The sequence below is a fragment of the Balaenoptera borealis genome, assembly GCF_965194805.1.
Source record: "Balaenoptera borealis genome assembly, chromosome: 2".
Taxonomy (NCBI): Eukaryota; Metazoa; Chordata; class Mammalia; order Artiodactyla; family Balaenopteridae; genus Balaenoptera; species Balaenoptera borealis.
Window position 1 is genome coordinate 155,333,410 of NC_138867.1, and position 14,991 is coordinate 155,348,400.

Sequence of the window (14,991 nt, forward strand, 5' to 3'; positions counted from 1 at the left end):
TGGTTGTCAAGAAAGAGGCAGCAGAGATTATGTTAGAGAAATTTCCAAATTTCAAAGAGACCTCTTTGAAGTCTCTTGATGAAAAGGAATCTCTTTTTCAGTAATAAAACAAATGATAGATGGTTGAGTGGATAAAGGGCCAGCAAAATAAGGACTTTGTTGGTTAACTAAAGATATATCTTCCTACTGCTGAGAGCTATTTCCCTAACTCTTTCTTTCCACAGTCAAAGTCAGAAAACACCCAAATTCCTAAGAAATTTACCCATTTTAAAACCTCATGGTATCCAGGTACAGTGTTTTGTCATCAAACACCTGAACAAAATCCAGTGTGGACCATGTGTATTCTTATCTCCCTTTTTTTTCTGATATTTACCAAAATAGTATTGTGATTTGTCCTGTACTTTAAAATTTCATTCCATAAATTAGCTACATAATATTAATACTATAAAGATCTAATATTAAAATAAAATGAATTAGGAAGGACTCATTTAAATTACTCCCTCCTCTGTGTACTGAATCAGGATGGTTCTAAATAGCCATCAATCTCTGCAATAATGGCTTTCCTTTGTTCTTTTTATTCCAGGTTGATTGAGTAAATTCTAGTTGGAACATCTCTGTTGAACAAATATACGTGTGGACCAGCGATTCATAGCCCTGGCTTCACTTTAGAATTTCAAGTTTTGAAGACTTCCAGAGCCCACACAGCACCCCTGACTAATTAAATCAGAATCTCTCCAAGTGAGACCAGAATCAGAATTTTTTAAGGCTCCCCAGGTGATTTAAATGAGCAGCCAAGCTTGAGAACTACTGTTGCAGTCTCGAGATGTGAAAGATGTGAAAGATGAAGGACCTTTGCTTTCCTGTCTCTGATATATAGATTTAAGGTTAATGTTTAGCACTGGAAGACAGGAAATCTGGTTTAAGACCTTTCATATTAAATGACAGCTAGAAATTTCTAGGGGAAAGGACAAAAAATTGCTGTTGTCTTTCTCAATATGGGTCCCTTCACATTGATGTGGATCAAGAGGAAGATGGAACCGATAAGACATTGGAAATTTGGGGGAAAGAGAGTCTCCTTTTGATGCTGTGTGATTCCTGTGAAAAGATGGACCATTTTAGTTAATAAAATCTCCTAAGATTCTGCCAGCCAAATGACTACCTTAATTTAGATTTTTTCCCCAGGGTCCTAAGAGTCTGGTAGGACACTGGTAGGTGGAAAGCTGGCACTAATTGGCCCCCTTGGTATAACAGCATGAATGGCACCCAGCAGAATTCCTAGCCCATAACTGGTACTCAGTACAAGTCAGTTCCATTTCTTTCCTTCCATTAATATTTATAACTACTTAAAAAATAAACTTTAGCACAGTACCTGGTTTATCTTTCTAAGAGCCGCTTCTGCCTCTATTCGGGTAATATAAGAAACGTACCAGTCTTCATTTAATGAATTCTGAAAATGTAAATTTTTAAAAATGGTATAAATTTTGCAGTTACATATGTAAGTGAAAAGAAAAGCCTCCAAGTAATCATTACCCTAAATCACCACCTCAGTTCCATGAAGTGTGAAGCATTTATTTTCTTAATTTGAATATAGAATCATTCAGGTGAGGGTAAATAGAAGATATTTTGTGTGAACTGCTTTTTTTCATGACACTAGTTGCAAAGGTAGCAGTGAATAAGCATTTCATATATAATGAAGCCTCTAATCAGGAACGATATAGATGTAATAATTTCTTCAGTGTAGTATAATAATATATTTAATGAAAAAAACTAGGTTAACGAGCAGTTAAGTGACTTATGCAATGTCATAAACCAAGAAACAGATGAAAAACAGGATTATTTTTCTCATTGTTTAATGCAAAACACACATTTGCCATTGGAAGAGGAACACCAAGGAAAAAAGAACATATTATTTTTCGAGTCCTCCTCTTGATATTTTTCACTAAAAAAATTAAGACTAATAGAAGATAAAAGAACAAGAGAGTATTCAGTGGGAGTTTCTGATGATTCATTTACTGGGGTAGAAATAAAATACAAACATATGCTTTATATTACCTCTTCTTCCGAAGGGCATGGTAGCTGAGGTTTGTTTGGAGCTGGCGAGGGAAAGCTCCTGCCTTCAACTCTGGGAGGTGGCCTGTTGCTAGGGCCTTCAAAAGTAGAGCATTTTGAAAGTTCATTTACTTTAAGCAATTTTTCACTTGTCATAACACATTTCCCCCCCAAAATGCCCTTGCAGTTATTCCCAGCAGTTAACATTTCAAGAAACCACAGCTTCAAATATAATTTTCGGGACTTCCCTGGCAGTCCAGTGGTTAAGGCTCTGTGCTCCCAATGCAGGGGGCACGGGTTCGATCCCTGGTCGGGATCCTGCATGCCACACAGCCAAAAAAAAAAAAAAAATTGTCACTTGTTCGAAACCACAAGGGCTGTTCAGGCCCTATTCTGTAGCCAGGCCAGTGAAATTTTGAGACACTACCACACATTTGAGTGATTGCTTAATTGTGCACGTTACATATATACCACCCATGTGATGACAGACAATGTGGTGATAAAATAATTATGTTCTCATTGTTTTCACAAAAAGAAATTTGTTACCCAAGATGAGGTGAAGTTACCTTAAGAATATTTTTAGCTTTTAGAACCAGAGTTTACTATCTGCTGTTCTTTACCAAATTTTCTACAGAGGTAGAACGGTTCAACTCCCATAGAAAGCCCCACCAACTGTCTGATCAATCAGGAAGTCTGTATTGGGTTCTATAAATTACCCAGCACTTGTGCTTCACCTTTTCTAACACCTTTTTTTTCTTGTTGACAGTTCCCTGAAACTTTCCAAGAGAATGTGTTTCAGGAAAGGTTTGATTCTGTTGATTTATAATTGCCAAGGCTGTCTCCTGTGTGCCAGAACAGCTATTAAAGGCTGAGAAATTCTGCGAGTTGAATGTTCTCTTAATAATTCATGCATCATTCATTTGTTCATTCAACAGGCATTTATTCAGCACTACTCTGTCCAGGCCCCGAGTAAGGCACCTGTGTATGCTACCTTTCATTCTCACAGCAACCTCGCAAGGTGGGTATTATCTTCTTTTTTGAATATCAGGAAACAAAGGCTCAGAGAGTCTAAACAAAGCATGTGCTCTTAGTGGCAGCGCCAGGACTTGAGCTTTACTGTGCATAAATGAGAATTTCAGGGGGAGCCAGTATCACCCAGGCTCAGGAATATGCATTTAACAAGCACTCCAGGTGGTTCTGCACCAGGGCTGTTACACCATCTACAATACACCACAAGGGGCAAACTGCCTGCCCCTGGGCCATTGAGAGAGGAGAGTTACTTGGGAAGAGCCAGAGTCTTCCCAGCCATGTCACCTGGATTATTTGAGATGATGTTCCCTGTTTCTAAATAAGCAGATCGGGTAGCCTGAGCTGCTGATCTTCCTTCTTAAGGCTCCAAGTACCTGAACAGACCTTCCCCATGCCCACCTTTGCAGTCCAACATGGCAGGCACTTTTATAATGTTTGTGGAATGAATGAAATCTAGCTATGTGGGAAAGTAAAATAATCAAGGCCTATAGTGCATGGCTGTTTTAGAGTTGAGGAATTATTCTCTTTCTGCTTCTGCACCTGCAGGCTAGCACTATAAAGTCACTGTTCATGACAGACAATATACTACTTTTCATTGCAGTCACCCACCACCCTTAACATCTAGATCCTCAAGGGTTTTGGACAATATACAGCACATCCTTTATCTTCCTGACCTTGGGACAGCCAGTGGAGGATTAGACTGAGGGCCAGGTGTCCTGGTACTCTTAGGAGAAAAGGGTTCAATTTTGATTAAGGTAGTAAAGTAAGCCCTCTGCATCCACAGGTTCCACATCTGTGAATTCAACCAACTGCAGACTGGTTCAGCCAGTGGGTTGGTTGAATCTGTGGATGTGAAGCCTGTGGATGTGAAGGTCTGACGGTGCTACGTCATTTTACACAAAGAACTTGAACATCCTTGGATTTTGGTATCTGTGGGGTCCTGAAACCAATCCCCCTCCCATATTAGAGGGATGACTCTATTCCAAAAAAATTAACCAAACTGTTTATATTAATAATCCCCATCACCAACTCATAAAAGCAGGAGTCTGTGGAATTCACTTTGTGAGATACTGCTATAAGTGAAGTGTCTGAAGCTCAGATGCCCGCAGGGGCCAGGCAAGGAACACAAAGTAGGTTCACAAAATAATGAGTTGTGGACACTGGAAAATTGAGGGGTGTGTGTGGAGGAACTGTGGAAGCCATATAGTGAATATAGACACTATATCCTCAAATGCTTAGGAAACATTGAAAACGTAGTGGATTTCATTGGTGTCAGCAGTAGGGTCTCACACATACATGGGATGATGTACCCAATTGAATGTAATAGATGTGCTCCTGAAAAAAGATCTACTCTTGAGTTATAATTTAAACTTACTAAAGTAGTTTTCTATTTATAACACATACAGTACTGGTGTTCCTGTATGTGTACCATGAGTGCCAAAAAAATAAAAAGAGTGTTTTGTTTTTTCCTCACAGGATTTTTAAAAGTCTTAAGTCAACCTTTAAAAATTGGGTAATTTCACATTAAAAGCCATATTTCCAGTTTTTCTTGAAAAAAATCAGAAAATCTGGTAACACTAGGTGAGTTTCCTAGCATGAGAAAAAAAATCTGTTTACTAGAGTTGGGTGACTTTCCATAGTCATTTGTCAGTCATTCAACAAATATATTTAAAGTGCCTACCATGTGCTAGTTACTTGCAAGTCTTTAAGGATAAAAAATAAACACAGTCTAGTCCTACCTTGTAGGCCTTTGCTTCTACTCAGAGTGGTCCACGGACCACCAATACCAGCATCGCACAGGAACTTGCTAGAAATGCAGAACCTTGGGTCCCGTCCAAGACCCACTGAACTAGAATCTGCATTTTAACACAACTCCCAGGTGATTTGTATGCATTTTTAAAGTCTGAGGACACTCTCAGCAAATACTTATCATGGACACCCAGAGGAGGCATTACTGAAAACGCAGGTCCCCACCCAGACTTACTGTATCAGTATCTTGGGGCCTGGGGTCTCTTCTTAAACGGTATTTTAAACCTCTTCCTCAACTAGCAACTCCAGGTTAGATTCATTATAGAAACCAAAACTACAGAGAAAGCCAGCACTATCCTAAGCACCATATAAAAACAGCAGGGAGGAAAAGCTCTTTGTGGGAGGATGAAGGCCAAGGCTGCCTTCCTGAGGAAGTGTGTGTGTGTGTGTGCGCGTGTGCGCGTGTGTCTGTGGTGTTCTGTGTAGTATCCTATCACTCCAACAGCCTTTGGCACACTGCAGAAACTGAGTGAAGGGCTGAATGAGGAAGTCAGATACTTTTAGGAGACAACAAAACCTTTGCCAAAAGACTTTGGGACAGGTTGACCGTCCAGTCATGATGGCATATTGGCTGGAGTAGACCACTAGAGCCCAGAGTACAAACCTTGATAGAAGTATGGCGGCAGGGAGGCACTCTGCGAAAAACTACTGTTGCTGTGGAGACAGAAAAAGAACGGATTTTAAGTTGGGTTAGGTTTAAGGGGCCAGAGGGGGAGCCTGGACTGGGAAAATGCTGCTTCTTTTGCTATCACTTCCCACTCCCTCCCTGAAACCATGGAAGCAGAGCAAAGAGAAGGAACTTGTTGGACATACTTCACTGCTGTCCCAAGATGGACCATCCCAAAGTCTAACAAGCTTCTCAAGCCAAAAAGCAAAAGCAACAAAAGAACTGTGTAAAGGGCTTTAAAAGCTACTTTAAAAAGTCAGCTGCAATTTGAGGACTTTGAGTTTGGAGCATGACAGAAGTCCTCTGGGGAGAGGACTTCTCTTTCAGTTAGGAAAATATATTAAATGGGCATGTTGTTTGGGAATGGTGCATCCCCAGGGCCTAGTGGTTTATAAGGAGAGGGGAGGGAGGCGAGAAACACAGAGAGGGCTCGGTGGGGCTGCAGCCGACAGAAGCAGCATCTCTGGGGGCTGGGGTGGTGGTGAGGAGGGCCCGAGGGAGGCCCCGAAATGCTGTCTGCTCCACGCTGAGCAGCAATTTCCCTAACCTTTAGCCCAAACCTTCTGTAAAAGTCTGCTCTGGTCAGAAATCTCGTGTGAGTGTTATTTTGTAAGAATGAAGGATAGGGCTGGGGCCCCAGGTGGGATGAGATGGCATGAGAAAATGGCAGACATGGCAGAAGAAGGAAAACAGCTGGAAGAATGAGAGGAAGCAGCAGAAAATCAGAGCAAGAGGCACCCAGGGAAAATGAAAAGAAATTGAGAATCCTTCCAGATATCTGGCAGGGGTGGAGGGGTCTTGCTGGTGGGTAAGTTTTCTCCCATAATTAGGGTGGGGACTGAGCCTCTCCCTTTGGATAGTGAAGGAGAAGATGAGCCCAAAGTGCCGGTGGATGAACCCTCGGGGGCACTACAAGGCAGCCCGACGGCTTATTTATGAGAAACGACCTGAGTCTTCCCCCTGTCCGTGCCTCTGCCTCTGACAGCCTGCCTAATCATGGACCCTGAGAAACACTCTTGCTACTGAGAAAACAGACCTGCTGGGGACAGAACCTGTGCAGTGAATTCTCCCCATCTGCTAGGTACAAGGTGCGTTTTCTCAGTCTTCCCATCCAAGATGCAGGGTGAACTCCAACTCATTCAATTAATTGGGTTTCTTGAGTGTTTGTTTCTTTGTGTTAACTCACAGAGTGAAAACATTCCCTATTTCCTGCCAAAGAGTCCATTCTGTCTGAGGTCATGACAAGGCAGTCAATTCTGTACCCCTCTGACGCCCACGCACAGAGACTCAGAGGACAGCAGTGGGTTAACATATGCGATTCTATATGCTCAGCTTGGTTTTGTTTCTTAAGACCCAAAATGTTCTGAGCCTATGACCAGTGGCTCATTTCTTTCTTTCTCAACCCACCTGACATGCGCTCAGTATCAGTGGCCCCAGACGTAATGCTGGGTTAGAACTGAATGAGGTCAGCACAAACCTTTCTGAGAAGGCTCCGGGCAGGTGAGCTGATGGGAGGGAGTGCTTGGGCGATGGCTTGGTAGATCTTGAAGGGAAGGTGTTGGAGCTCATGGGGAGCAGTGCTGGCTGGGGCAGAGATCTCTGATGTACTTCAGGGGAAAAGAAAAAAGAAAGCAGATTGTCAGGATCCACGTGTCACAGGAACACCCCAGAACTGCTCCCCAGTTAGAAATAGCTAGTCTAAAGGGAGATACAAAAATCCAAAAGATCAAATGTCATTAGGAAGTGGTAGGTTGGAAGCCCACCCCCCCAAGGTTTTTCTAGATGATTTACTGCCTTAGAATGCAGTTTCAAATGCTGCCATTCTATATCATTCTCCATAATACACATTTATTTTATTTTTTTTTCATTTTTGAAATGTTAACTTGGCAGAAAATTGTCAGTTGGAAACCATATGAATTTCAGAAAAGATTCACAAGTTTTGTTTTATGAAAGCCAAATTTTATGCTATGTCATTCATTCATCTGCAGTTAGTGATCCTTTAGCCACATGTGTTAGAGAGCATAAATACTAGAATGTTTTCTATCAAACTGTACATGGAATTTTCAGTTTTGCTGTACTAGTAACTTGCCCTGTTATGCATGAACTTAACAGTTCTCTTTGGTAACCCAGCCAAATAACTCCATTTTATTATAACTATGCAGTATACCAACTGACATACATCTACTTAATACTAATTTTACAATTATAATAGATTCTATGGAGTTTCTGTACTAAATAATTCCATCTGAATGCCTGAGCAGAAAAATGAAGGAATGGGTTATAAGTTGTAAGAAAGCCTTTCTGAACATACCATCATCTTCATCCTGGTAAGGGGAAGAAAAAAAAAGACATTAACCTATCATCAAAACACAATTTCTCAAAGAGTAACTATATTTCTGTATTTCTCAATCATAGAAATGTCTCTGTTTCCTTTCTTTAGCAGTGGTGTGTCTCCATAATAAAGATACTGTGGAGAACAGTAAAACTTGCTAAATAATTTATAATTTCTTAATACAAACCATCATTTAAAGACACTCCAATCTGAGACACTCTTTATATATTTAACATAAAATAGCTTCTGAGATGTCTAAAAGGGCCCAAAGATACACTAATAATGATGATATCTACTATGTGCCCCAAAGACTCATGTATAATATTTCATCCAGTTCTTCAAGCAACCCTTCAAGAATTTAACATTCTCATATTACAAATGGAAACATGCTGCCCAAGAGGGATTCCTAACTTGCCAAGAGTTACAGAAATTGATTCAAACCTAATCTGCCTGACCCAAAGCTTAACCTTCTTTTGCAATGGCCGCTCCTCTTAAAAGCAATGCAACCTTACTGATTCGTAAATAGCTTCCAAGCTGTGTCCACTTGGTTCAGCACATTTATCTTTAGGACAACCTTCTGAAATAGATAAGGGAGGGGCTCTTTGCTCTACTCCTCAGATAGGAAATGATGTTCAGAGAGGCAAGAATGATTTTGCCATTGACGAGTAGACCAAAATTGCCAACTTGGACTTGTTTTGTTAGGCTAGCACAGTGGTGGTGAAAGAGCACCTTCCTCAAGTGTTGTTGTGAGGATCAAATTAGTTACTACTTGTGCCTGGTATATGTGGAGTGCTCAGTAAAGTTTGCTGTCCCTGGGCTTCCCTGGTGGCGCAGTGGTTAAGAATCTGCCTGCCAATGTAGGGGACACGGGTTCGAGCCCTGGTCTGGGAAGATCCCACATGCCGCGGAGCAACTAAGCCCGTGAGCCACAATTACTGAGCCTGCGCGTCTGGAGCCTGTGCTCTGCAACAGGAGAGGCCGTGACAGTGAGAGGCCCGCGCACTGCGATGAAGAGTGGCCCCCGCTCTCCGCAACTGGAGAAAGCCCTCGCACGGAAATGAAGACCCAACACAGCCAAAAATAAATAAATTAATTAATTAATTAAAAAAAAAAAGTTTGCTGTCCCTAGTCCTGCCATTGAGATAAGGCAAGAAGGATCATCGCCAGAATCACTCATCCCAGTTGGCCAACTGGGAAGGAGTCCCAGCAAAGGGCTGCATAGATAAATACACATGGACTCAGGGAATCCCCAGAATGAAATTGGTCTTTGACACTTCTGCAACCATGTTTCCTCTGGTCCAAAATATAAGACTTCTGGATTCTCATGACAACAAGTGTCAATCCTTCCAGAGACAGGGAGCCTCAGGAATGTGACGTTACCCTCATTTTCAACCTTATCTCCTCTTTGTCCCTATGGCTCTGCAGCCAAACTGCTGTCCTCACCGTCCCCACAGGCTCCACGGGCATCGCCACTCACCTGTCTTTGCTGAGGACATTCCTGAGGCTGGAATGCACTGAGCTTTCTGTTGGGGTGTCTATCCTGTGTCCTTCCCATCATTCAATGGCCACATCTCTAAAAGTCACCCTTGGCTCCTCAACCCCCATACATAAATTTCTTCCCTTCGCCTCTGTAGCTCGTTCTGTGATCATATGCTCCTTAGCATGTTGTCCGTGGGTTTGCCTGTCTCCATCATATCTTAGCACAGCATCTAGCACAGAGCTATGAAACACCAGGCACCTGTGGGCTGAGTCCTTGAACATGGCAGGGATGTGATGGCCTTCAGACAGCTTACAATATAGAGGAAATCAGACAGACCTGGATTTTGATCCTGCCTATTTACTAGCTGTGCAACTTACAGTATCTTACTCCTCTAAGCTTCCATTTCCTCTTAGTGAAAGAGAAACAGTGACTCCTCACAGGGACATTAAATGCAAAGCATATGTAAAGCTGGGATGACCAACTGTCCTGGTCCTTGTTTGCCTGAAACTGATGGGGTTCCTGGGACGTGAGACTTTCATTGCTAAAACTGGGCAAGTCCCAGGCAAACGGCTTGTCAAAAGTAGCTAGGTTGGTAACATGTACATAGTAGGCATTCAATAAGTGCTGTTTCCCCTCTTTCTTAGGCCATGGAGGTATTAAAGGGGAAAACAGAGGCCTAGGAAACTTTGCTGTGAGGCCCAGACTCTCCCTTTATTCTCCCTTCTACCTACTGCCCCTTCATCTTGCTAATTACCACCTGGTAATAGGGCTGAGATTCACCCATCCTCCCTAGGAAGCTTCAGAGGGATAGGAGTTAAGCAACGCAGCATGGTGGGCAGGAGGGAAAGCTGGAGGCCCCACCAGGCAGCGGTATTCAGGAGCCTACTGTGTGCAGGCCTGGCTCCCAGTGCTGGACTCCAGTGAAGACAGAGCAGAGGTAGCCTCGACCTCCTCAGAGCCTACACCGGTTTCCCTGTGCCAAGCATTCACCACGTGACATTTTGTACTTACATTCTCTCTTCTGTCTGATCCCCATCCGTGCCTGAAATGAAGCAGGGCAAAGGACAAGAACTGAGCATAAAGACTTTCAAAGAATATAGATAGTTTCACTTGATCTAATAACGAGAAATCAAACCCATGAGCCATGATAAAATGGGAAGCAAAATCCCCAGCAGAAAAGCAAGGGAGAGGGAGGTTTGGTGACTCCATGTTCTATCATCATTGTGAACTGAGCTAGACAACCTTTATTCTGTTTAGCTACTGCTGCAAATCATTACATTAAAGAAAAAAATGTTTAATCAACAAACTAACTCTTAGTAGCTATTAAATTTCACTGAGTAGATGTTTCTCCAAGCAAATAAAAACATTTTAGGAAACATTCTCCTTTGCTGATATTTTAAAACAGCCACCTTGGGGCTCACCCTTCCTGTGAAGTGAAGATAATTGGGAAATGCTGCTGCTTTGGGACTTTCCCCTGATGCACGAGTTGGTCAAACAGATTTGATGACAGCGGCCTTAGAGCTGTGGTGGGCAACTGTCTGCCTGGGCCCGCTTCGTGTTCTCCTTAGAGAGAGGAGGACGATTTGTTGAACGCCTCCTGTCGGATGCCTCACGTCATCGCATCCTGTGTTTATTTAAAACTTTGATATTTTGTTCATTATGATATTTTTGACATTCATTTTGATTTTTCAGAATAGTCCATTAAAATATTAACTCAGTTACTGAGGTTTTATTGATGCACCCTGACCCTGGCCCTGATTTAGTCCTCACACTGGCCAAGCAAGGGCCATAGTTATGAATCCTGATTGCACAGGTGAGGTCAACGGAAGCTTTGCTTTTGTCTTTAGTAAGGAGCAGAAGTGGGCCCGACCCCAGATATGTTTGTGCCATTGGCTAAGTAGGCCCCGAAAGACTGTATAGTAAAGTTAGAAATATTAGAACTGACTTTGGTATTCTGTCACCATAAAATGTGGTTGAGCAGTGAGGAAGACACTAACAGTGACCTAAAACTTCCCACAGTGATTTCCTCTCTGCTGCCTATATGGAAATACAAAATGGTAGGTATAGTTCCTACACCTTGTGATGGAAGGAAAATGCAACCAAAAATCTGACTGGTTGAGGAGAAGGTCTCCACAAATGGCAGCCATTCCTGTGCTCCCAAGGAAGCATCTCTCTACGCCTCTCTGTGCTAGATTGCCACATCCTTCCAAGTGACCCAGGCACTCTACATCCAACCTGAGAAGCCTGAACACTCCTCAAGCCCCAGCAGCAAAATGAGCCCACTCCCACCGGGAGCACCATGGTCTTGGGTCCCTACGCAGAGCTCTTTCTACAAGGCAGGAGTTCACGTCACCCCCTCTGCACGACAAGCTCAAGCGACAGAAGACAATTACTTTGGCACAGGTGGCTTCTTCCCTGGCAGGGGGCTGCTCCTGTCGTGCCTTTCCATGGCTGGTGGCAACGGGGGCTTTTGTATCTTGGGTAAATGCTCCCCAAGAGGCCTGCAGAGTTGAGAGAAAGGATGTGTGGGAAACAAACTAGAGTCTTACAACACATGCCACGTACCCTCATGCAGGTGCCCAGGACCACTCACCTTCCCGCTGGGGCAGAGAGCTGCAAGGCAGGAGGGAAGATGTGTGAGTGTCCTCAGCACTTTCCACAGAATAAATACAAGGTACAAAACAGAACAAAAACGAAAACAAAGCAAGGAGAAAGCTTACCTTGTCAGAAATCGCTGGTTTCTTTCCTGTAAGTGACAAATAGCAGGTAAGCCTTGAGTTTAAAAGCTAAGCATTAAAATATTGTTTGATGGACCTGAATCTGAGCCCCTTGGAAGGCTGCTTGGATTTTAGCATTGAGGAATCATAGACTTTAGACCTGGAGGTGTCCTTTACCGAGCACCTAATTTTGTAGGCTCAGACAAATTAAATGACTTTGCCCAAGGGTCACACAGTGTTGTGTACATACAAACAGTATTGTGGGTTCTGTGCTTCTTTCCAATTTTTTTTTTAATATAACTGATGCTGAAAAGGATTAATGCCCTCTTGAGATTTTATGCCTCTTTCATTTGTCCAGAACTTCTTTGTACAGCCTAAGTTTATTTTCATATCTGAAATAAACCCATTTGCCATGGAGGGGTTAATTTTCCTTCAGTCCTCTGGTACATTTGCCATTATGTAAGGTATTACACTTAGTTTCTGGAAAATTTTTTAACTTGGGGTACAGGGTTTCAGGAGATTCTCCTGGTGGGCTGCAAATCATTTTGTTTTGGTTTTTGTTTTTCTTTCTTTCTTCCTTCCTTTCCTTTCCTTTCCTTTCCTTTCCTTTTCTTTTCCTCTTTCTCTCTCTCTCTCCCCCTCTCTCCCTCTCCCTCTCTCTTCCCCCCTCTCTCTCTCCCCCTCCCCACTTCCTTCCTTCTTTCCTTCCTTCCTTTTTTCCTTTTACTTTTCTCTTGGAACAGATGACATGCAGCCTCCCTGAAGAAATACTAGGCATACCTGAGAACTCTGCATTGCAAAGTTATTCAAAGCAATGTATTTTTTTATTCTGTCTGAAGTCCCCTTGAGTAGATGTGCCCTATGTCTTCAATGTAATAAAAGCATTAGTTAATTGGATTCAACCAGGTTTAGAAGCAAATCCTGTATGATTTTGAGCAAGTTAAAGTCTTTGAGTTTCAATTTCCTCACCTGTAAAATGGGAATTATAGGTTAAAACTGCATAGGTTTGCTATAAGAATTATAGGTTAAAACTGCATAGATTTGCTATAAGGATCAGGTGACAATTTATATGCAGGGCCAGGCAATGACCCATGGGTGCTGACAATTGTTAGATAGCTCCTCTTTCTTCCCCTCCCTCCACCCCCAGCTCAGCTAACACCCTAGGGTGAATGGTGATACATCTGTCTGGAGTTGCATTTTCGCAACATGATTTATTCCTTAAAGACTGAACACATCCCTGGCCCATGATAGGCCCTAAGAATCTTGTTCCACTGTGAAGAGCTCACTGCCTAGCGGGAGAGAGTTGGGTGGTATAAAAAATGTTCATTAGGGCTTCCCTGGTGGCGCAGTGGTTGAGAATCTGCCTGCCAATGCAGGGGACACGGGTTCGAGCCCTGGTCTGGGAAGATCCCACATGCCGCGGAGCAACTAAGCCCATGAGCCACAATTACTGAGCCTGTGCGTCTGGAGCCTGTGCTCCGCAACAAGAGAGGCCGCGATAGTGAGAGGCCTGCGCACTGCGATGAAGAACGGCCCCCACTTGCCGCAACTAGAGAAAGCCCTCGCACAGAAACGAAGACCCAACACAGCCAAAAATAAATTAAAAAAAAAAAAACAAACTTTAAAAGAAAAAAAAATGTTCATTATTTATAAAATTTTGGTTTGAGGTGGAAACCCTACTTCAGAGGGGTACCCAGAAAACTTAAATTTATATCATTAGATATAATGATATAAATTATATCATTATAATGAATAGGTTTTCTTTTAAAAACATCTGCTGATTTATGCATATTCCCTGGGCATGTTAGGAGTCTCCCGATAAGAGTCTGAGCATTGTAAGAGGTTAATTCTCCTAAAACATCACGGATAAGGGAGTAATTCAAGGGTAGAGCTGGTACTGTCAAGAAAAGGTGTCTTTAAAAAAATAAATAAATAAAAATATTTTAAAAGGGTAACTTTTATTCAGGAAGTGATCCTGAAGGATTTGACATCAGTATTCCATTTTTCTGATGCTTTGACTCATGGTAGTAAGCAGGGCTGGGGTCTGAAGTCGAATCTCTCGGACTTCATTTTCACGTAATTTGTCCAGCCCTCTGCAGCAGGCCATTTGAAACTCAGATAGCCAATATAGCTTTGCATGAGTCGGCAGAGCTGTGGTACAGTTCAGGGAAACAGCAGCAAGCAGTGGCATCAAATCCAAGAACTGAAAGTTGTTTTGCCGACAAAAGAGGAAACTGAGGCCACAAAGGCTAAATGCCTTGCTCACCGGGAAGCTAAGGAAGGGCTGGGGTGGGCTGGGGGTTCCAGGCTCCTTACCCCTCAAGGCCCAGGGCTCCTTGCCCAGAACTCCCTAGTCCACGGCAAGGAAAATCCAGTGTCTCCAACTGCAGCATTATGTGGTGGAAAAGGGCACCCACAGTGAAGTCAGAAACACTTGGGTTCAAATCCTGCAATTCCCTAATTATGCAAATTTGGGAAATTTATTCAACCTCTCTGAACCTCAGCTTTATCATCTGCAAAGTGAGGATGATAATACCCCCTCTTTGTTGGGCGGGGGTGAGGACTAGAGATAATGTAGAGATAACGCTCCATAGCCATGGGTTCCACACCCATGAATCAACCAACCTCAGATCAACAATATTTGGAAAAATAATTCCAGAAAGTTCTAAAAAGCAACACTTGAATTTGCCATGCACTGGCAACTATGTACGTGTATTTATGTTGTATTTACTTAGCATTTATATTGTATTAGGTATTATGAGTAATCTAGAGATGATTTAAAGTCCACGGGAAGATGTACATAAGTTATATGCAAATACTACACCATTTTATGTAAGAGACTTGAGTATCCCTGGATTTTGATATCCACAGGGATCCTGGATCCAGGGATCCCCCCTACGGATACTGA

At 42.7% G+C, this 14,991-nt stretch overlaps 1 protein-coding gene and 1 long non-coding RNA gene across 8 annotated transcripts in view; one reads left to right on the forward strand and one right to left on the reverse strand.

Annotated features, from left to right (window-relative positions):
- LOC309622729 overlaps positions 1 to 14,991 on the forward strand; it is a 29,129-nt gene that overhangs the window by 8,913 nt on the left and 5,225 nt on the right. For 2 of the 7 annotated variants that reach the window (XR_014241081.1, XR_014241082.1), the window contains exon 3: positions 584 to 3,067. This is a non-coding gene — a long non-coding RNA (uncharacterized lncRNA). Of the gene's footprint in view, positions 1 to 583; positions 3,068 to 6,414; positions 7,026 to 11,385; positions 11,712 to 14,991 lie in introns of those variants that run through there. The other 5 variants (XR_014241083.1, XR_014241084.1, XR_014241085.1 and 2 more) reach the window with 5 other exon arrangements.
- The window catches only part of LCP2 (lymphocyte cytosolic protein 2), a 48,193-nt gene that overhangs the window by 2,610 nt on the left and 30,592 nt on the right, over positions 1 to 14,991 (reverse strand). The window contains exons 11-16 of the mRNA XM_082378828.1: positions 11,760 to 11,903; positions 10,357 to 10,408; positions 7,032 to 7,153; positions 5,492 to 5,541; positions 2,053 to 2,147; positions 1,370 to 1,447 (exon numbers count right to left, since the gene is read on the reverse strand). Of these exons, the coding sequence (XP_082234954.1) occupies positions 1,370 to 1,447; positions 2,053 to 2,147; positions 5,492 to 5,541; positions 7,032 to 7,153; positions 10,357 to 10,408; positions 11,760 to 11,903 (541 nt within the window). The remainder of the gene's footprint in view (positions 1 to 1,369; positions 1,448 to 2,052; positions 2,148 to 5,491; positions 5,542 to 7,031; positions 7,154 to 10,356; positions 10,409 to 11,759; positions 11,904 to 14,991) is intronic.